Source organism: Osmerus mordax, chromosome 6 (assembly GCF_038355195.1).
Source record: "Osmerus mordax isolate fOsmMor3 chromosome 6, fOsmMor3.pri, whole genome shotgun sequence".
In the NCBI taxonomy this organism is placed as follows: Eukaryota; Metazoa; Chordata; class Actinopteri; order Osmeriformes; family Osmeridae; genus Osmerus; species Osmerus mordax.
In genome coordinates, this window is record NC_090055.1 from 9,266,281 (window position 1) to 9,290,241 (window position 23,961).

The 23,961-nt window shown below is 44.9% G+C and overlaps 1 protein-coding gene across 1 annotated transcript; it reads right to left on the reverse strand.

Annotated features, from left to right (window-relative positions):
* Positions 1-1,694: 1,694 nt before the first annotated feature.
* sall3a (spalt-like transcription factor 3a) lies at positions 1,695-16,360 on the reverse strand. Its single transcript, XM_067238077.1, has 4 exons — positions 16,279-16,360; positions 4,011-7,187; positions 3,525-3,862; positions 1,695-3,302 (listed from the first exon to the last, which is right to left on the reverse strand). Exons 1-4 carry the CDS (start codon positions 16,358-16,360, stop codon positions 2,871-2,873), a joined length of 4,029 nt encoding a protein of 1,342 aa, XP_067094178.1. The 3' UTR covers positions 1,695-2,870.
* Positions 16,361-23,961: the final 7,601 nt, after the last annotated feature.

The following is a 23,961-nucleotide window of genomic DNA, read 5'->3' on the forward strand; positions in this document are numbered from 1 at the left end:
GTAAATATTATTTAATGTATCACCGGCATGAAAACACTGCAAACCTATATTTTACATTTACAAGCTAAATCTTTCCATCTCCTATGAACTCTCTTATTGATGGTATGTGTACAGGGTAACGTACTAAAACACTCTCCCTCTTAGTTAAAAGGTAACATCCTTCGTATATACTTTATTATTCTAAAATATAACAAATTAGATTTATGTTAATTGGACGTTTTATTCACATGCACTCACACGCACATACACATCCATACAATGACACACACGCACACACACACGTAAACACAAACACCTCAGCTTTTTAACTATTAACACAAACACATGCAGTGTCTCATCTATTTGATCCCGTTGGATATTCAGTCAAACTCATTTAAATCCTTCATAAAATTTACAACATAATTGAACATCTTTTCTGAAACACTCAAACCACTCAAGGAAGGCTGGAGAGCAGATGGCGGCTAATTATATTCTTTCATTTAGTTTTAGTTTTTTTCTCTTCATGGAAAAAAAGAATATTCCCATATTGACCATGTTCCTTTTATATGTGTTTTAATCGCCAGAGATGTCTGGGAATCAGCAACATGACTGCCAGTCATCCCCAGAAGGACTGCAGTATTTATTTGAAATTCCCAAAATAAAGAGGCCATTTCAAAGCGCTCACCAGGATATGCAGCACCAAACACAAGCAAAAGCAAATATTTTAGAACACAACCCATTTTTCCACTGATTTTTTTTGGAAACATTAAACAAATTTACATCGGACTCTGAACATATGTTAAGATTTGTTTAGCAATCAAAGTTCACACAGGCAGGAGATCCTGAGAAAAATGTCTGGTTATAACCTACTCTACCCTTAGAAACGGTCTCTTGGTCACTCGATAGGTTGCCACCCTGTTTGGTTTGATCCCACCTCGGTTGCAGTTTGGCAGAACTGAGTTATTACACCTTCATGGTGACTTCCACATATATAAAATGTTCCTTTGTAAATTACTAAAATGTTAATAATAAGATTGCTTGTTTCTGAATAATTAAATGGATTGTAATCATTTCTGGGGAGCTGTGAAAGATATTGATTCTGTATTTTCTCCCCTGCTCTTTCTTTCATCCCGGGGGTAGGCTAAAAATTGATTTGTTTTTTCTTGCATTTGCGTGTCTTAAGTGTCGAGTGCTCCTGTTTGTTCCTTGAATTCACCTCAACAAGGCCTTATTCGAGTTTGTTAAAATGGAAGCCACGTTTTGCAAGGTTTCAGTTTTTCCCGAGGCTGAGTCGCAAAGAATGGGTACGTATTATTTGAGTCGGCTTTGAAATGGAGGTTATACTGACAGCATCTTTCCTTTGACCCATTTATTCTGGGGAATGGATTATCTTGGGTTAAATAAATTATTTAAGCAAAGAAAACAATTGTTCATTTAGATTTATATAAACAATTCTGTGTAATTATGAGTATTAATAAGTTGTTTATGCACACTGCACAGTGAGGAAGCTGTAATTTCCATTAAATCAAATAATCCATCACTAAAACAATTCATGTAATCATTGAATCTTAGAACCTTCCATGAAGAAAAATAAAATCTGCAATGCATTTAAAGTGGTAAGAACAGAAAGCGTCCTATCAAATGCAGGGAAGGAGACCAGTCAAACACAGATGACCTGTTCTCTCTTTTTTTTATTTGAGAAGGTTTGATTGAGTGGAGGAGGACGTCCTTGAGAGAGCAGCACAGGTGCTGCCACCAAGGAGCCCTTCTGCAACCTGGAGGACTGGTACGCTGAACACAATCCAAACAACACGTGATAGATAGCTCAGTCAAAAGGGTTAACGATAACTCACAGACAAAACGTCTCGTTTTAAAAAGTGCATTCACAAACATGACAAATACTCTCAACTCATGATGTCTATTTTCATGTGATACAAAATATGCATACCTGTTTAGATTTGTCCGTATTTCTATACATACATTTTTTTTTGTTTTTACTTCCAAAGGATATCTTTTTTTTCATCTTTTTACAAAGGTTAAAAGCAGGGTTGTGGTCATAGCAGCTTCAGATACCCAGCGGCTCCTTCACTTTATCTTCACCTGACATGTTTCACATAGTCTTGCTGGATATCCAAATAAAACCTCACAAGGTGTCTCTGTTTTTCAACTGTCATGACTTGTTGTCTTTATTGAAAGAGATACTTAGAAGTGAAGTCTGCAATCTTTAGAAAACAAGGATCAATAAAATGCTTGGGCAATTAAATATATTTTCTTATACCCGCTTTTTTCAATATCATAAATACTAAAGACACAGGACAATATTATAACACAATGCCGGGAGAGTAAATGTAAAGATTAAAATAGTTCAAACATTTTTTTCAAGTTTTCTACTTCATGAGAAAAATAATAATTAGGCGAGCACAGAAACACCGTTCGTGGGTCTTATTTCAGTCTATACCTGGCCGTTTGTGTGGGAACAAACATAAACAATGTAGCCAAACAAAGGCTAGTCAGTCTCGGCAGCAACTGTCTCTTTCTTATTTCAGTCCTTTACAATGAGGCAATTCGCTTGTCGCCACTGAGTCAAGGTATTATTTTTAAAAGAAAATCCATGAAAGCAGTCGAACATACTGATAGAAACCAAGAAGTACCATGCAAATCTTGCAAGACGACATATTCTCAAACTAGAGACAAAGTATTCTTCGTATGAGCGAAATATCAAGGAGGATGGAATGCCTCTAACCAATACTAAATACTATATTTCCAAAATCCAAACAAAAAAAACGTAACCTGTACATAATATAGTACATAAGTGTTCAAACTGGATTAGCAGTTTATGTCCTTTCAACATCATGAGATGGGTCTCTCTGAGAGGATACTACCATTAGTCTTTAGTTGATACCGATTTCTTTATTCTCGTCCATAAACCTGGAGAACGGCCGCCCAGCCCCAACCTCCAGCCCAGTCTTCTCTAGGCCACTCATGGGAGGGCTACTACCAGCATGTACCCGCTCCAGACCTCCAGACAGGTGGCCCAGCGAGGTCATCCCAGGGCCCCCGAGGCTCACGGGCAGCTGGGGTATGCCCCCGTTCTGGATGACGGAGATCTCATTGTTCTTCATGGCTAGTCCATTGGTGATGGCTGCTGCATACTGGTTCCAGAAGCCCGGGTCCACGTTCATGGCCCGCGCGGCCAGATCCTTCTGGAACATCTCGCTGAACTTCATGGCATCTCCCCCCAGCAGAGCCATGGGGTTCTCCACGGAGAGACGGCGGCCTCGCCGCGCTGGCGCGTTGTTCCACATGTGGGTGCCCATGTGAACCTGGAATAGCATCAAACACACATAGGAATGTTTTTTTTTGTAGTTATCTCAATTACATTTTACATATGACACTGTATGATCTGCTAGTCATGGGAAATGGTGTTGTAGTACTATAACATTGTCATAGTACGAGTTAGAACTTAGGCGTCTTTCTTCTCCTCATAGATGTACAGTAGTGTTGATATGACTTATCAAAGGCAACGTGACTGGTCTCCCTCCTACCTTCAGGTTTCCCTTGGTGGTAAAGGCCCGTCCACAGATGGAGCATCCGAAAGGTTTCTCCCCCGTGTGGGTGCGCTCGTGGATCTGCAGGGCGCTCGCAGAGGAGAAGTTCTTGCCACACGAGTGGCAGTTGTGCTGCTTGGGAGTGCGTCTGGGGGGCGGGGGCGCCAGCATGGGGGTGATGCTGGGGTTCATGGTGGTGTGCGGCGCCGTGGCGGGCACCTGGACGCCCACAGGTAGGTGGGGGCTGTTGCTTAGTGACATGGACTTGCCGTGGCCGTTCATCTCCATCTTGATCATGTTGGAGGCTGTGGTGGCCAGGCTAGGAGTGCTGAGTCCTGAGAGAAACATATCGTAGGGACCAGTGAAGATAGAGCATTGCATTAGAGAGGTTGAGTAAATATTGTATGAGCATGTTGACAGTTGAAATGGGTTCATGTGAGCTGTTATTTGCGACACCATGTGAGTTCATGTCTCTGCACGTACCTCTGTCTCTACTCAGGAAGAGCATGTTGAAGTGGTTCTCCTCCTTAATGAAGTGCCTGGAAGGCTGGGTGGCAGTCAGGTCCAGTGCCCCGTTCCCCTCAGACACAGGGATCGGCGAGGGAGTGTCCGATTTTTCCGACTTCACTGTGGCCATCCCGTGGTTGTTATCCTGTCCTCCCTCTGAAGCGCTGTTATGGTTGAGAATGGTGACTGGGAGACTGTTGGAGTGGCTCTCTGGGTGGCTGTGGTCTGGGGACATATTTTGCATAGAGCCGGACGACTCAGACAGGGCCGGGCTGCCCCCATCAGACAGGGCTGGGCTGCCCCCATCCCCCATCGCAGACACGGAGTCACTGGCAAAGAAGTCCCCCTCCACTCCGAACCCACCACCATTCTGGTAGGGCTTCAGGCCAAAGGAGCGAGTCATGTTGACCGTCGAGTCGATCATCTTCATCTGGTTCTCTAGAGCGGCTATGCTGGAGATGACAGAGGTGGGCGGGGAGGCTCCGGGAGAGTAGGGGAGGAGGGGTTTCGACGGGTCCATCTCCCCCTCCTTCAGCTCCGCTTCCTCCTCCATGGCCTGCTCCATCTCGTCCAGGAGGTCGTCGTCATAGCTGCTCATGGCGTCCAGGCTCTTCTCGTCGAACGAGAGGTCTGCGTCCATGTCCTGCAGGCTCTCCGGGAGGGGAGTGTTGGGGATCTGCCCCCCCATATGCATGCGGATGTGCTGCTGCAGCACCACTGCGTTGGTGAACTTCTTCTGGCAGATGGGGCAGGAATGTTGCACCCGCAGGGGGGGCTTGGACCGGTGGACCCCGAAGTGAGTCTTCAAGTTGCCCTTGGTGGTGAAAGCCCGTCCGCAGATCTTGCACTTGAAGGGCCTCTCGCCCGTGTGGATGCGGTAGTGCATCTTCAGAGCGCTCTGACAGCTCAGCACGCGGTGGCAGATGACGCACTGGTTGGGGTCGGTCATCTTCTTGTCGATGTTCTCCACCAGCTGCTGCAGCTTGGAGGTCTCGGAGGTTTGCATAGAGTCCAGGAGGCCGCCGAAGGGGAACTTGGCTTTGAACTGGTCCGAGAGCATGGGGAGCACCGGGTGGGAGGCGGAGGAGGACGAGGTGAGCATGGGGTGGATGTTGTGGGAGACGGAGCTGGGGGCACTGATGGGCTCACAGGCCAGAACAGCGCCGGTGCAGGGGGAGGAGTTGATGGTGGTGGACAGGACCACCTGCGTGACGGAGGTGGTGGTGGTGTTCTCCCCTGATCTGGAGGCGACAGTAGGGGGCAGGTGAACGCCCTCGGATTTCAGCAGAGGCTGCGCGTCGGCCACTGTGTTGGCCTTAGGGGAGGGAGAAGCTGTGGTCATGCCAGCGTCTGTGAATATGTTCGGGGAGAGAGACGCACACTCGCTGGATGGTGGGGAGGGCCTCTGGGGTGACCTGCTGAGTGGGGTGAGGCTGGGGGAGTCGCCGAACCCTCCCATCATACTGGGGAGAGTCGGTGGGAGCTGCAGACCGACTGAGGTGGACACTGTGGGCAGGACAGGCTTGCTGTCCAGCCAGGTGGTCACAGGCTTCTCAGGGGGCAGGGACATGCCGTAAGGGATACCTGAACTGGTGGGCACATTGTCCAGATACTCCGGCACGGGGTACGGGTTCATCTGGATGTGGGGGTATTTCTCCTTGTGTCTCTGGAAGTGGACCTTCAGGTTCCCCTTGGTGGAGAAGCGGTTGCCGCAGATGTTACACTTGAAGGGCCTTTCTCCCGTGTGGGAGCGCAGGTGGATCTGCAGGGCGCTGTCACTGCCAAACACCTTGGCACAGAACCTGCATTTGTGTTTGAAGAATGGGTCCTCTGAGCTGGGCTTGGTGTCAAACACCGACACATTGGGGGGTTTCCCCTTGCGGTGCTTCATCAGGGCGGAGAGGGGGTCCAGAGCGTTGGCAGTGGCCGCTATGCTGGCCAGAGGGTTGGGGAAGATGACACTGCTGGAGGAGCTGTGGGGGATGAGAGGGAGGTTGGAGGCCGAGCTGAGCAGGCTGCTGTGGCCCAGCGCCGGGGGGCTGCCAGAGGTCCTGGACAGGGCTGAGCTGCTGCTGCCACCGGGCCCTGATCCACTAGCCCCGCTGCAGCTTCCGGAGAGGGAGGACGAGCAGGGGGGCAGAAGAGAAGCCACGCCGCTCCCACTTGAAGGGGGGTAGGCGGAGCTCGCCGAGGTGCTGCTGGGCATGGTGGAGCTAGACTGCTGACTGCCGTTCGACGCAGACTGAGCGAGAGGCCCGTCCAGAGCTGAGGCGAGGGGGGAGGTGCCTTGGCCATTCAGACCGGAGTGGAGCTTGAGGGGAAGCTGGTGGGCAGGGGGGGCCATGAAGCTGTGGAGCTGGAGCTGGCTGGGGCCAGAGGGGGCGCCCTGGGCAGCAGCGCTGGAGCTCCCGTGGTGGGGGTGGTGGCTGAGGGGGGGCTGGGCGCCGGGCTGGCGGTTCATCAGTGCCACCTGGCTGCGTATCTGTTCGATCAGCTGCAGTTGGTGGATCTGCTGCTGCTGCAGAGCCATCAACTGGTCCAGAATCATGGGAATCGCCATGGTGGACACGCCTCCGCTGGCGGCCGCCGCCCGCACACTCTGAGAAAACTGGGCCACCGCCACCCTGGTGCCGTGTAGGGTCTCGAGGGTGACGTTGGTGCTGGGCATGCTGTAGCTGGCGGCAGGGGAGGGAGCACCCTCGCTGAGCTGAGGTAAAGTTCCATCCGGCTCCGGGGAGCCCTCTCTGTCTTCAGGGTCCGGGGGCTTCTCTGGGGACAACTCCAGATCCATGGGCTCCTCCTCCTCTTTCTCCAGGGAACTGCCCACCTCCAGGGCTAGCTCCGCCCCCTCATCCCCTCCCTCCTCCGGACTGTGGCTGCCCTCCCCAGGGTCCTCGCTCTCCGCCTGGTCGCTGGGGCAGCTGGGCGTGGGGGAGGGCTCTGCGAGGTACTCTTGGGAGGGGTCGGGGGTGGGCGGGCGCTCGTTGTCGTTGACGATCAGCACCAGGGGGTTCTTGGTGCAGCTTGTTAAGTGTTCGCAGAAGTCGGACCACTTGAAGAACTCCGCGCAGCACTTCTCGCAGACGTGCGTCTCCTCGCTCCCGCTGCGGCTCTCGTTGCCGCTGTCCGCATCATCCAGGATCAGACCTGGGGCTGGGGGGAGGAGGGAGGACAGGGGGAGGAGGGGAGACAAAGAGGGGGCGGGGAATTCATGAATAAATAATCAATCGAAAAATCCACACGTATTCTGCGCGGCAACCCTGCAAAGATTTAACCTTTGAATCTTTTTTTTCTCTCTTTTAACATAAGCAGAATCGATATTCTTTATTTTTTGGTTACTCAGAACAAATTGCCCTGGTTCACCAATTCTCCAGACCGAGTGTTGTGCCTTCCCTCTCTCTCCATAGATCCAGCTAATAATTTTCTTTGTGCAATCCATCAAATTATGAGGGCCTATCAATTGTGGATACTGCCGCTTAATGAAATTCCATAGAAGCTATTGATTTCCAATATTTCATACAATTCACAGCTGCCTCGTTTGTTGGGTACAAATCAGCTCTTTGATGGACCTATTAGGATTCTCCTCTGCTATCAAGCCCAGTCATTTCCACCAGCATTTCAAACAGGTAGGCCTCTTCATTTAGCATAGGTAAAGCCATTCAAACACAGTCTCTTAACAGAGGTCATGGAGGTCCAGCTTCTCAATGAACTGTTCCCTCACAGGTTTTAAGACATACAGTGGCACTGTTAAGTTACATTTTGATGAAAATCAAATTGTGTTTTTCTAAATAGTTTTAGTATGTCTATATTGTGTAATCTAAGTTAATTCTAAATGTGTTTTCCAAATTATTTGTTTGTGTGCTATACAAAATATGTGTGTATTTTGTGAAAATGTTTTAGTTACGTTATTAATGTTACAATTAATAACAAATATTATTTATTGTAGGCAAATATTATGTTTCCATATTGTTGTATATTATGTTTCCATATTAAGTGATGATTTAATACATTTGAGCATTTTGTTTATCTTGTTGTCTATTTGATAAAAATCATAAAAGTTGAGTGATTATACAATTTTCTTTTTAATAAATATCGTATCTTTGCGAAGAACATCTATTAAAACAAAAGAAATATTGTAAAAAGAAGAAACATGGAGCTTTTACAAGTAATTATCAGCCTCTCTCTGTCTCTCCCTCATTCTACCTTTCTCTTTTTGAAACGAGACTTGCCAAATTACATTCTATGGCAGTCATTTCTCGGATTAGTAGCATGTTTAATCACATGTTTAATCACATGTTTAATCACTTCCTCTTCAGTGCGCTTACAACAGGAGTATTACTGAACATGACACTACTTCACACCTGATCAAATCATTAAGGACACACTTTTATTTCATTCTAAAATGCATGGATGCCTGTGTGTGTGTGTGTGTGTGTGTGTGTATGTGCATGTGTATATGTGTGTGTGTGGTGTGCATGTGTGTGTGTGAACAATTGTACACGTGTTAAGCGTGTATTCATTATCCAAGCAGTTACTGTGCCTATGCAACAAACATGACTACCTTCCTGACTAGCCTTCCTGACTCTTACTGATGAGTAATTACGACAAGACAGTTTGCATTCCTGATTATTTTCAAATGTTCAACCTGATGAACAATACCAAATGATGTAAGTGTGAATGTGAAACAAGCTTTGAAAAATGTCAAAGGTTGGAATGTGATAATTACAAAATGTGAAGTCATGGGCTGGCTTCCTCTTTCTGATGGTTCAGTGAGCACACCTTCCAAACCAGCCTAAATAGATATCATTATCACATTCTGATTGGTTGGGAGACTCTAGTTTACCACAGCTGAGTGTGATACAAATGCAATATGCATTTCCATCAATCACAGAGAAATACCATAAAAGCCAAAACTAAAGTTGCTTAAAAATGTAAATGTGAATATACATTTTCTGATCAAATCTGGAGGGAGGCCTAACACACACACACACACACACACACACGTGCACATATCATTGGGGAAGAGAAAAAAAACACTCACTTCAACAGTCAAAAAATAATAATAAATCTGAACCCAGACAGCAAAGACACAGACAGTAAGGGGTCATTCTCAGATCCATCTAGATAGCACCTAGTTCATCTTCACAATGAGTGTTGGAATTAATCCATCCATCTTAGATTTTTCTACAATGAACACCGTCGGGTTTAGAATGTGCTCATATTGTTAGGTCAGACGGACAGGTTCTGAAGGAATATCTACTCAGCCCTGGGCCTCAACATCACACCACACCTACGAACAGTGTACTGTATTTTACATTGGTAAATGATGCCCTCTTGATAAAACATAAATGTAAAAAATAGGCACAAAGAAATGAATGGATAAGTGGAGATTGAACGATTGAAAATCATTGTGACACGTGCCTTCGGTCAGAAATCCCTTCAGCCGTTTAGCGGATGAAAACTAGAGCTAATTTCCACAATCGGGGGTGGGAGAGGTGAATGAGTAAGCATTGTGTTGGGATGATTAGCTGTTTGCATGGTCTTACTGTCAATCTCTCCTTTAATTCCTTCTATGGGCTTTTGAGAGGGGTCATTTGTTTGGCTATGACCCCAAAAAACACTCAAACAAAAATTTTACAAAAAGTAATGTGATTATCACAGGGCACTGCTGTCAAGTATTGGATATATTTTTTTACGCATTTACACCAGAATACCTTCAATGGAAATTTAAGACAAAAATGTATAAGATAATATATCCCATAATACAAGATAATTATATATAAATATAAACACATTCCATTTACTAACCATGTATTATGTAATAATACAGACTTATTTAACACATTTGTTCATACATATTTTTTTTTTCAAATTATTCAAGAGACAACACTAGAAAAGGTAAATTTTTTAAGCATGCTGCATGAACTTTATAAATAAAAACAGTAAGCGGAATACATTTCTTTTAAAGTATCGTTGTTAAATATTAAATAAACGTTTCATCTGAATTACGTTTTAGCAATGTTTTTCATTTTCGCGTTGTAATTTGAATTAGTGTGACAATAAATCTTAATTAATTGCTCTTCAATCACACAGATATTTGTTTTAAGTCATATGTTTTACTATAAAAATGATGTATTCCTCTAAATAACATTTCTACAAAATACATTACATTAATATAAATGAGATCATCATATTATGATAAATACAACAATATAATATATAAGAAAAACGAAAACATGTCCTCAAGTCTTAAAAGAAGGTGAGCGTGTGTGTGCCCCTGCATGAACGCGCTTGTGTGTGCGATCCCACGTGTGTGTATTGATTCTCCTACAGCGAGAGAAAGGAAGGCATTAAAACACAAATCCAATGCGTTTTTCATTCCTTTAAGAGTCCTTCCTTTACTCAAATGCAAATATGAAGCTGAGGCCCAATCAATGGAGGGATTGTACACTTTGAATCATTGTATCCGCTATCACTCTCAGCAATCTGTGGCATCCTAACGGAGACCACTAATCTGACATATCATATCACAGGAGATAGTCATGCTCTGTGCTGCTGTTGTGGAGCCCACAGAGGAGTTTATTGAGCACAGTACAGAGTACAGAGCAATTACAAACTCTTCTCTCTTAACAATTTCCAGACTCACTTACAGCACACAAACAAGGACGCACACACACGAGCGCAAATAAGAAACTCAGCACACACACACATATATGACGTGTCACCTTATGCACCACCGCACACACATGATACAAATGTTACACATAGAATCGTCACAGTCACACTAATGCTTCTCTCTCTTTCTCTCTCACATTCACACACACACACACACACACACACACACAAACACACACACACACGTAACACAGTGCTACTGTGATACACTTGCCAATAAGGCTAAAGAAAAACGGGATGAAGAAAAGAAAGCAAATGTATCTAAATCATGGCCTAATGACTCCAGTGCACATTTCTCAAAAAACAGATGACTATCATTGACTGTATTTGTCTGCGATCCGAATCACTCTTCCATTTGGAGTAGCTATCTGTATGTAGCCATAACAGAATCACTCCTATCTCCTCCACTATGATGGTTTCCCAGTTATATCTCTCTCTCTCTCTCTTTCTTTCTCTGTCTCTATCTCTTTCTTTCTCTCTCTCTCTCTCTCTCTCTCTCTCTCTCTCTCTCTCTCTCTCTCTCTCTCTCTCTCTCTCTCTCTCTCTCTCTCTGTCTTTCTCTTTCTCTACTCTCTGACACTACAGATAAATTGCTCTAGATCCAAGCTGTGGGAGAATAGGGCGATGAGGAGGAGAGCGGGGAGGAGGCCTGCTGGGTTCAACTATGTTGGAATTCCTGTACCAATTACTTTTTCCCACCGTTTTTTTTTTCTCTCTATGTACTGTCCTTCCTTCCATGTCCTCGCACATTCTGCACTTCATTCTATCTCTCCTCTTCTGTCTCACCTGCTCTCTTATTTCTTGTCCGGGGGACAGGCAGCTGAAACACTGCCTCTCTCTTCTTTATCCCTCTGTCTGTCCACAGTCAAATAGAAAAACTGCAAAGGACAAAAGTACCACCGCTCTTCAAGTGTAACACTGAACCCTGATAGATGATTTTGTAATGTCCCAAAGAGAGAGAAGACACCTGGCTCAGTTCCGAGTTCACTCTCTCCCCAGGCCTCCCCTCGAGCCTGACGCCGAGTTCTGCCTTCCTTCCTACACCCATCCACACAGACCAACACCCTGCCCTGCTCCCCTCCACCCCCCCACCTCACCCGCCGCCCCCCTTCCCCAGGGCTGGGTCATCCAGGCCTGATCTCAGCTCTCCTCTCCCCACAACAGGTCACCCTGAGCCAGGCACACATCTCCCTCCCCTCCGCTCACCCGACCTGTCCTCCCCCGAGGCCTGTCTCATGGCTCCCTCATCCCTTCTCATCGGGGCTGGGTTCGTCTGCAGCGCATTACAACGACTTCCCCCCTCCGACAGGGAGGCCTTTGTAGTTGCGCGCAGATGAGGCACAGCCAAAACATTAACGATTTGTTTGTGTTAGCATTGCGATACAGTATTCAGTGACGGCGCTCTCTCAGGATGGATGTGTGACACCACGCTGGCGAGCTCAGCTCTCTCTTTTTCTCCCTCTCTTCCTCTATCTCCCTCTTGCTCCCTCCCTCCCTCGCTCTCTTCCTTTCCCTTACTCTCTCCCTCTCTCTCTTCTGAGGCATTGCATTTCTCGGTTCTCTGAGTGCTGAGTGGTAATTAAAAGACAGCCATATTTGAGTGCCTTTTGCCTGAGACGTCTTTGGCATGGCAGCGTGGGTGGTCTGTGAGACTCAACCTAATGGTGAGAGGGGATTAGAACAAAGCCAAACACAGCTCAATTGAAGGGGAAGCGGGGAACAGTCGTGTTGTCAGTACGAGGAGGACTTCTTTATGTCTTTCCTTCTCTTTAATTTCATCCATCCTTGTCTCGGAGCCTTCCTCCCTGTGCTCTCTCCTTGAGTCACCCAAAAGAGGCTTTCCATACAACATATTCCAGATTCTTAGACTGAGAGATTGTAAACCTGAATACCATCTATTATCTATTATCGAAATAATATGTAAGTGACTTACTTTGTAAACAATGATAGTCAGTCTGTCTCAGTCATCAGCATCAGTGTGTGTGTGTGTGTGTGTGTGTGTGTGTGTGTGTGTGTGTGTGTGTGTGTGTGTGTGTGTGTGTGTGTGTGTGCGAGCGTGTGTGTGCGCGCGGGGTGTGTTCTCCGTCTCCCAGGCCCCCGGGAGGAGCAGCGTCTCGCGGTAGAGAGGAAGCGGCAGTGAGATGAAAGCCCTGCGGCTGTTAACACTTCCTAGGACACGGGTAAGCCTCGGCGAATGGCAAGGTCAACTCCACACACATGCTCTAATTGTATTAAGAGCTTGACATCTAGCGGCCGGCCCTGGCAGGGCGGAGCAGGCAAAGGTTAAGTCAGCCAGCTCTATCAAAGCCCCTTCTAACCAGGCACCCCCGGGGGGGGGGGGGGGGGGGGGCACGAGACGGGGGAGGATGGAGGCGGGGGAGTGCCTGGAGGCAGGGGGGGGGGGGGGGCTGGTGGAGGCTGGCTACTTACCAGGGTAGGGGGCAGGCATGAAAGGAGTGTCAGGCTGTAATCGGACAACAATGTCCCCCTGCCCACAAAAAGACCACGCACTTAAAAAAAGTCAAAATTAACTCGGGGTTTTAAATAACTGAGAAATCGCACCAAACATGCCGGAGATGGCTGTGTGGAGGAGTGTGGGGGGGGGGGGGGGGGGGGGGGGGGGGGGGTAGGATGCTTTCTACCAGAAATCAAGATATGTATAATAGAGGACACATGAGCTGGTTGACTCCTCAAATGGATGCTTTAAGAGGCACCTGCTGAGGGTTATTGCATGTGGAAATGGAAGTCAGCGTCACTGTATCTGCAAGACATTTTCTCCAAGTGTGTGAGTTACCATGCTGTCAATAGATGATTATTCAATAGAATGGATATTGAGAAATGTTTTTCTTCCTTGAAACAATATACCAGTGCTTCAAAAAAGTCATCGAACGTCCTAGTGGTTCTGGGGAATAACAAAAAAACTAATTGTGACATTGTGTATGTAATTATTAAATGTATCTAAATATGTGCATGTGGAGTTCTGGGATACTATCATAATATCACAGATGTCTTCTCTTCATAACACGGGGATGTGTTATCTACATCTACAGATTTTACTACAGATCTCAGTGTTTGGGTAGGTGACCAGGCACAGCAACATGGTGCATCAAGAAGTGTATGTATGTGTGTGTGTGTTTTCCACATGTACATCTGAGGTGTCATGCATGTTCCTAAGAGCAACACGTTCATGTGTGTCCAGAGGAATGTTCTTGGTCAGGGGGTGGTTGTGTGTGATGTTCTGAGATGTTTGTGCTTAAATCTGGAGCTGAACTGAGAGGACTTCTTAAGACTAGACAGTTGAATAGGCACAAAAAGTGTAATTTACTTTAAAAAAAGACGTGTTCATGACACATAGGGGGTTGGGACTGTGTAGACTAATATCCAGACATACCAAATCATGAGTCAATGACGTAAATCAGATAACTGTCCATATTAGGAGTCCTACGTTTGTATTTTCCCATCACATGATAAAAATCCATATGACAGCAGTATGACAAAGGTTTGGGGTAATTTATCTTGCTCCATCCACCACTGCAGGTGTACAGAAGCAGAGAGAGAGAGAGAGAGAGAGAGAGAGAGAGAGAGAGAGAGAGAGAGAGAGAGAGAGAGAGGGGGGGGGGGGGGAGAGAGAGGGACCCCTGTCATGGTCCTTGTTCAGACAGAGAGTCACGCCAGCATTTCCTGCTTCTAAGAGCCCGGAGATCTCTCCCTTGGGATTGCATCACACAGTTTCTGTTCTACTGGTTCAGTACAAAAGATGGTGTGTGTGTGTGTGTGAGTGTGTGTGCATGTCTGTGTGAGTGTGTGTGTTTGTGTGTGATTGTGCGTCTGTGTGTGTGAATCTGGACCAAGATGGCACAGATATAATGTAAGTGATCTGCGATCTGAGAATACAACATAAGCTTTATGGGAAGTCAATAAGAAATGCTGACTATTACACTACCTCTTTCCCAATCAAGAAGAGAGAAAGAGAGAGAGGGAGAGAGAGAGAGAGCAAAAAATAGATAAAGTGTGTGTGTGAGGGAAACAGGCAGAGACAATAAGAAGATAATTATTTGATAGTTAACTGTTCGGAATGTTGGTAAAAATGTGGATGTTGTCATTCTTAATTGAAACATTAATGATGAGTAAAAACTAACTGTATTAAATAAAACTTACTTAGGCCTATTTTATATATTGTATATGATTTGTGAAACAAGGCTACTCACATTGCACTTGTATTGTAAAAAAACAAATAGGTTATCATCCCGTTTTGTGTTTACATACAAGAAAAGAAATCACTCAACAACAACAAAAAGAATGTATCCGAAAACAAATTAATAGGCATATGATATGAAATACAAACAAATTCCTGAATTGATCGAATATAAAAAACACTTAAATAAGATACTCATTATTTTGATAAGAAAACATAAATTATGTTAGTAGAAGCGTTTAAACTTCCCTCTGGCCAAGGTGTTGAGATGGTTTTAGATCTATAATTATAACGCTATATGGCGTTTAAGCGCTGCAAGAAGAAAAAAAGCTTTTCATACGGCTAAGCCCAGTCCAATGATCGTGTAGACACCGGGTGCGTTAGGAAATAAGCCATGTGTAATAGATTTATATAAAGGGGGCAATTGTAAACAAAAACATTTCCATGACAAAATGCCTTTGACTCAAATCTAAAGAGGAAAACAATCTACTCTCAGCTTCTCTGAATACCACACAAAACACCGGCAGGGTGGAAAGTCTAGGAGAACTCAAATCGTAGATTAAATTTAATTGCACTGGTTTCGAAAGAAAATAACTTGTAGACTACTATTTTACTATTTTAGTAAATAAGTGTGTAAGAGTGTGTGTTTGTATGTCTCTGTGTTTGTAGGCCTGTGTGTATGTGTGCGTGTAACTAACTAACTGATAAAGTGGACTATATAAGATACTGTGATTAAGACACATCTGTCCAAGCATGTCTAAACGTGATACACCGAGGGAAGACTGTTGGGATTATAATAACATTTTGATCTAAAACACATTCGAATATGCAAAATGACATTTTGAAACTTGAAATTATTCATGGCTGAAGGCTGCTGTATTGACATGTAAACATCGATAGGCTAAAAACGTAAAACATGAGACTCCTGTCAACTTTTGCTCACTGTGGACTTGAAGTCCACACAATAAAGCCTTGCTACCCAGTGAAAACCAGGCTTTGCTTGATAAGTGTTGAACGTCCGTATAGTCTTACATATTTAACACAACTCCAAAAAATTAAACTTTAGAAATCTGTCTAAATCCCATTTTGACTGCAAAGAATAGCCTATAATCCAAGTTCCTTGCTTCTAAAACTGCCAATTGCAACCAAAGAGGAACGGATACCTCGGTATTAACAGTTTATAGATAACTAAAACAACATATAACGTAGCAGATGAGAAACTTAATCATAGCCCTCAAAATAACAGGCATATAGGAGGTTATCACGAAGTATGCTGCAGACAAATCGACTGCCAAAAAGTTGACTCTTGGGAAGATAACTTAAAGTAAGCGACTTAAAATAATAACTCGAATAATAACGTCAAATGACACTTACCATTTTCAGACACCACCCCGGTTAGTGCGGGATCCTCGTCCGACTTGAGATGCTGAGGCTTAGCTTGCTTGCGACGGGACATGCTGCTGATACGCTTAGAGTTGATTCTGCTTTTTGCAGATACATCAGCAACGAGCGAATGAAAAAAAATGTTCGCAAATAGTCTCGTCGCAAAAAATTACGGAAATTAGCTGGTGTTGCTGTTGTGTGGATTGCGCATGTCGGTATAATTATGATAGTGAATAATGCATTGCGATTAATGGTAGCGTGTGAGGGGGATTGGCTGGAGTCCAGCGGACACACACTGGATATGGTAATGAGGGACGGACTAAGCAATTAGCTGCCTCACTCTCAGACTATCTGTCTCTTTTCTCTCGCAATCCACCTCCTCCAGCTAGACGCCAAACCCCGCTTGTTCCGCCCAGCAGTAAGGGGGGGTTCTCCGGCGAGGAAGGTCAGCTTTTCTCCTTTTCTGCGGAGCTCTGCTTCACTAGGGCTGGAGATTCATTGATGCATTGCTTTTCTTTCTTGTGTCCCATATCTCCGCCATTATTTTAATATTTCCCACACGGGGTTGTGAACTTGTGGTAGGTTTAAACAAGGACAAGTTTTCTTCAGCGGTCTCTATCTTCCGTGAACTTCTATTATCTTATGGCTCAATCGTCTTGTTCAAGTTGTGGAGTTCTGGGGTGTTCTATGGTCTTGGAGGTGTTGTCGTCTTAGTACTCTCTAGTAACTAACATATTCTTTCTAATGAGCTTCTTTACGTTGGTCTTGCAAAGGGCAAAAGTGCGGATGGATCAAATAAAGTTTTTGAGAATGTCAAAAAGATGGTCCTTATGTCGATGAATGATCCAATCCTGCTGGCAAACTGAATTTTGAAAGTTCGGGTTGAAACTCAGTAAAAAGCGCTGTCTCTAGAACTTTGTTGAAGGCTACGTCTTCCAAGATAAGGTACCCGATGTTGATGTTGAGCATGAAATAGTCCATCCTCGCTTTGACACATTTCATCAGTATTTTATTTAATTAACACATAACTGTGTCGGCTTGGCCACAGAGTCTGGAGCAGGTTCGTGCGTTCTCCTTGCGGTGCTTTGCTCCCGGCAGCGCGTTTCACTTGAAGCCGCTCTCCAAAAGTCCCTTCTGTCACTCGTATTGTTGATCGGCAAAACCAAAACACAATGAATTCTCTCCAATTAAGTCTTCAGCCACTTTCTTGCGTGTTTTAGGTGAAGTATGGAAGTTCTGTCTCGGTTCCTTGTGTAATTTGTGACCGGCGCAGTGCTCTGGAGGATTGGCGTGCCCAGTGTTGCCCTCGGTAGAGCTCCGTGTGTGGGGACTGCGCCGTGTGTCAGAGTTAAACCCGACAGAGGTTCAGCCCATTGCGTTGACCGGCCACTAGGATGTACCACACCGTTACTGTTCAGTCAAATAATCTGCTACACTGAAGACTAAGGAATCCGAACTAAATATTTGATATCATTGCATAAGTTTCCAAACCACAATTATGGGATTGATCTAATTGCGTTTATGCGCAAAAGATGCATCAGCATATTTCAGTTGAACAGTGCAGCCCAATTGCCTTTTACTTATAGATTCATTGTGCTTGGTTAATGCGTTTTCCACAGTCAACATATTTTATTTAGACATTGCCATTTTGTCATTTTATAAACAAGTCATTTTGTAACGCAAGTTATTTAAAGGATAGGCCTACTAGTGGTTACATATTTTTATCTTCAAAGTGATAGCCAAATGATGTTCAGTCTGTCACCCTCTCGGCTAAACACAGCAATGAAGTACAGGCTTGTCTGGCTATTTGACTATTTCATGTTTAAACGTGTTTGTATGTTTTGATGCATTTTCAGTTTCCAACAGTTTGGTCTTGGACTTGCTCCAACGCAAACACTTCCGTGTTGGACATACAAATTCGAGTTTGTTTCTGCACGTCTTCATTTGACGTTAACATGGTTTGCTTGCAGGCTTGCAAATTGTGATTTACATTAAACCTGTACCCACAGCAAGACTGGGACCACGCGGTGAGGAGGAGGGGAAAGAAGAGGAGGGCTGACAAACACCTGTGTTTACATATTCATTGGATGCTCACTTGCATTTTCTAATTTAGGCTAAAATAAATTGAAAGTGAAATCCATTCAGTTTATGATATATAGGCAATTGTTAAACATTCAACAATGTGCATTTGTTTTTGTATTGTTTAACCTTTAAAAATACCACGATACAGACATAGGTTCAGCCGGGTATAGCAGGGGTATTTACAAGTTTGACATAATTATACATCTCAATATTTTTGTAGATAAAAACTGTGTCCTATACCAGCACAATTCGGTTAGTAATTTCACGTTGTTAAAATAAAAAGCATCTAATCTTTACAATAGCACATTTACTAACATAAGACCATGTGTTTCATTTGATACATTTGTTATATTTTCATTCCAGGCATAATTTATCAGTTACAGGGATCCACTGCAGGAGGATTAGAATAAAGCTGGGATGAGCTTTGCGCAGACTATTTGGCTTTAATAGGCCTATTCAAAATATCTAATGTCTCTCTTATTGTTTTATAAAAACGAATTGTTTTAAACATTTCATTATGCGTGTTTTATCTTCATCAAATTTAAATGCGTGCTGTTCCATTTCTAACTGTGATTCTCCGTAGTGAAAGCATGTGATTTTCCTTGCACGCGCTCGGGGTTGGGCCTTTTCTCACGAGTCCACAAAGTGTGATGGCCAGAGACGTTTTCCTGGACAGCAAGGTCGTCCTGAAAGCAAACTTTTCTTCTTATTCCATCACCCGCTTTAGAAGTTATGTCCAGAAGCCAGTTATTATCTAGTATTAATAGATGCAGCCCCGGGAAGACAAAATCAGCTATTGATAATTGCAAGGAGTACACGCGGCTACTGTATCGATCGGCTTGTCCTCCTCTCTCCTGGCGCGAAGAGATAAGGAGGCAGACTCTTTAGAGCAATATAATTTCTTTTGACCTATCTGCTTGCTACAGACTTATGATGAATAGCCAGACTGGCTAAAGTCCTTTATCACCAAAGTTACCCCTTGATATAATATTGATTCTTTATAACTACCTCGCCACACAAAAATCAAACTGTCCACTTGGCCATCATCATCATCAATATCATCACAAAGCCGGTGGAAGGAAGATCCCCCGCGCCTTTAGAAGAGGGCTTTTACAATCTGACCTCCAATCTTTATTTCGCTGATGATGAAAGGAGAGGGAAGGAGACAAAATGCCATTTAATCCTGTACACACATCTCGCAACAAAAGAAGACACAATTCGATCAGTATTGTCGAGGAGGGCTTATATGGGCAAATAATTAATTTCGGGTGATGAGTTGATTGATGCCGCGTGCACGCGGGGCGTGCACCCTTCCTGTCCTGTCACCCCTCCCCCGTCTTATCAATCCCCCCTCCTCTACCCACACCCAGGGGAACAGAGCAGTAGGCTACTGCTCTGTATCTGTATTAGACTGGCGAACTCTTGTTTTCCCCACCTGGGAGCTGCAGCAGTCGGATAGCCCTGTGTATTGTCCTCTCTCTCCTCCTCACCTTTTCTCTACACATCATCACCGTCATCTGGCTCTAATTCACGGGCTCAAATATTATCCTTAAGTCCTGGAAATAAAACAAAATAATCTAAATAAATTATTTAATAAAAAACACAAACAATAAATCGGAGAAAAATAATTAGTCTAAGCATTTAATGTAAATGTGAATGGCCATTTAATTAATCTACTACAAGTGTGCAGTGCGAAAGTCACGGAGAATGTAAACCAAATAGGCGTGCTGTTAGAAAACACATTAACCGGACACACTGTTCATTCCTGGAGGGCGAGTGCTCTAGTGTGTTATGGGGTGTGTGTGTGTGTGTGTGGGGGGGGGGGGGGGGGTGGAGGAAATGACTAACCCCCCCAAAAAAACAGTTTCGCTATTTTACCATCCGGATTTGTGTCGTAAGGTAAGAAAAGACACATTCTAAAGTGCCTTAACTGTAAAATGCGGCGGCTGTATCTGGTAACCACCAGCGTTGTTTCGAGCGATCCCCTCTGCCCTGTGTAGCCTGAGCTACATGAAGTCCACTTGGGAGGATACACGGGAGGCCAACGGTAAACTGACAATGGGATATTAAAGGTAAAGATGCGCTGTTATTGTACCGCCGAGGGGGCGGGGAGCGATTAGGGACGAAATCAAATTGCCGTAGTTGATGAGACAGAGATGCGTCATCGCGCAAATGTTTGTTTGGGAAACGTGATGTTATTTGGATAACAATTTATTTCAGTGTAGGCTATAACACAATAGTTTTCTCAGACCACTAAGTTTATTAGATTTGGACTGGAAAGTTTAGCAGTGTCACGGTTGCATTCAATGCCAGACAGCAGCAGCGCACAGGATAGTGAAGACGTTTATTCGCACCTATGACACTTTGCGCATGGATTTTCTGCTTGAAATGATCTATAACCTTGGATATAGTTGCGCGTAAATAATGCAGAGGTGGTAGACTCATTTTGTGGTGTATGCTGCCAGTCAATGTAGGCTGTGTCATGGAACATAAAATCTGTTAAGCTTGTTATACTCAGACTAAAAGCAGACTTAGAACATTAAAATCCCTTACACACTCTCTCTCTCTCTCTCTCGCTCTCTCTCTCCCTCTCTCTCTCTCTCTCTCTCTCTCTCTCTCTCTCTCTCTCTCTCTCTCTCTCTCTCTCTCTCTCTCTCTCTCTCTCTCTCTCACCCGCATACACAAACACACACACACCTGTTGCCAGACTCATAAATGTCACCCTGTGCATAAGTAATGAAGCTTGTATCCAGGGCTCAGCCAAGTAGCATCTAACAGTGACCATGCTGCAAGAAAAGTGGGAGGTCCTTCAGGACTCAATGAGACAGTCCATGTACCTATAATTCCATCATTTATCAGCTGTTATCCCATTATCAGACATAAGTGCATGAACCAGATATGTTTATTGAATTTTATGACAGGCGGTTTCAACTGAGGCCAAATGAACTCAGAATGGAATAGGTGGCTTTCACAAGAGATAAATCAAATCTATTCTGACTCGGCCAATCAAACCTAATTGAAATGAATTGAATCGAACAATTTAATCTGTTACTGTAATTAAATTAGTAGGTCGGGTGTAATTGGACTTTGAGCTGGCATGTGGAGCGACCTCCGAATGTTCATGGCTCTGCGTATAGAACGTTGTGTCGGATTCATTGTGAGGGGCAGGGCCCAAACACAAGCTGACAGCCTGGCAGAGTGTCTCTGCTGGCAGCCTCCGACAACACTGTGTGTGTGTGTGTGTGTGTGTGTGTGTGTGTGTCTGTGTGGCTAAGATGCAAACGTGAGGGGGTCAGAGGAGCCGTGAGAGGGATATGAGACCAACCTCTGTGTACTTTCATAATTTTGTCGAATGGGATTGTCCACGTTGGTGTGTGACAACACGCAATACTGGTCTGTGTTCCGTGCTGTAGGTCCACATGTTACCTGCTGGGCCTCGTCATAGGATATGGCTGTGGGTGGTGGTTTGACCAGAGTGTGTATTGTGGAGTGTTGGGGCTGGAGTGAACTCTTTATGAGACTCTTTCGCTCCATCTACAGGACCTGCGCATCTCTGTCACTCCCCTGTTACATGTAGCCTCAGCCTGGTATAAGGCAGCGAGTTTCCCTGGCAGCAAATCAGGAGCGTCTCCTTCGAGTATAAAGAAGTGTGGGTAAAAGTGTGTGTGCAAGGGAAAGCGCGAGAGAGTGTGTGTGTGGGGAGCCATGATCTATGCTTGTGATTTCGAAAGATAGCCATGCCATATGGCTCTTCTCAAATACACCCGCCCTCTACACACACACACACACACACGCACGCACGCACACACCACACACACACACAGACGCACAGTGTTCGACTTAGGAGTGCCAGAATAATGTATTTGCCGGGAGCCAGGTTTGTGGGGTGAGAGAAGGCAGTTCTGGTCTGAGTGGTGGGCCCATCACAGACTCCATAGATGGGACATCCCTCTACACTAGAGGGGGGTGGGGGATTGTAGGTGTCTGTTACTGCATACGATGTGTGTGTGTGTGTGTGTGTAAGGGGATCTGAACCAAGGAGATGTAGAGACAGCGCCACTAAAGAGGCCAAGAGAAGAGAAAGAGAGAGAGACAGAAGGAGAGGAGAGAGAGGGGGAGTGAAGAGAGAGGGAAAGTGAGAGAGAGGCCAATGAGGTGTTCGTGCAGACACAAGTTCATGGTCAGCTGTGCCTCTAATGCCATTTACAAGAACAATGGGCAGAGCAGGGCTAAAGCTGTACTGATGACACTTAATCTCATTGGCATTCCTTGTCATGCCTGACCTTGAAAAGATGTTAACCACTCAAGTGATGCTGCGTGTGTGTGTGTGTGCTGAGTGAGAAAGAGAGAGTTTCTGTGTGTGTACATATTTAAGGTGTGTGCAATGAAGATGAAGTGTTTATATACAGAAAGTTCTGGGGGGATTTACAAACATATATATTTGGTATGTCATTAGCATGCATTTCATGTATTTATTTGTAATTTCTTCATTCTGGAGAGTCTGCCTGTCTGCTTGCCTACCTATCTATCTATCTATCTATCTATCTACCTACCTATCTTCCTACCTACCTACCTGTCTGTCTGTCTGTCTGTCTGTCTGTCTGTCTGTCTGTCTGTCTGTCTACCACTCTGTCTGTGTCTCTCGGACACAGCAGTGTCTTTCTGGGAGGGGGGTGGGGGGACGATGCTCTCTAGAACAGTGGTATGTGGGCTATGTTGCCAATTCAATAGAGGCCTCTGAATTTTTAAACAGCATCAGTTACCTCAAACTGTCATTGTTCTGGCAGCGTTCGGCCTGCTTAATCCTGCTGAGTGCATATCTGAGGGAGGTCTAAAGGAGCTGGGGGGGCGGAGGGGGGTGGGGGGGGGGGGAGATCGGTCAAGCCCAACTGTATGAACGTGAATATCACACCCCAAAATATGAAATGTTATGGTTTAGAAGAGGTGAAACTCAACTGTCATCGCTTTTACATGTGTGTGTGTGTTTGTGCAACCACGTGTGTGTTTGTGAGAGTAAAAAGGGGGAGGGAAGGCTGACGAGAAAGAAAAAAAAGGAGATTGTTCTCATGGATTCCTTAAACATGAGTCGTCCGTTCATGTCCTTTAATGAATACACTAATCTGTTAAGGTGGAAAATGTGTGTTCCCGCAATCTCTCCTCCAATGACCGTTTCCTTTGAGTCCACATGACCTTATCTGCCATACTCAATCTGACCCGGCGCTCTGTTCCACGGGGCTGAGTTACAGCATCACAACAGAGGCCTGTTGGAGGGGCTTCGGGGGCCCAGCGGGCCTGAGCTCCCTCTGAGGCGGGCGCTAGAAAGTACCAGAAGCCGATACCCCCTCAATGTGAACGAATGATAAAGTCTGAAAAGCAGCTGCCAGTAAAAATACTGTTGTTCGGGCAAAGGAAACGCAATTCACGGAAGAAGTGTATGGAGTATTCTTAACTGCTAATCCTTGTACATGAGGTGATTTATAAAATTGAGAATTGACAGAAGTGGTTTGTAAGTGGAGCCATTTATGATTTGCATACACCTCTCCTATGAAAAGAGAGCGAAAAAAAACCCTGCACCAAATAAAGTAGTTTTAC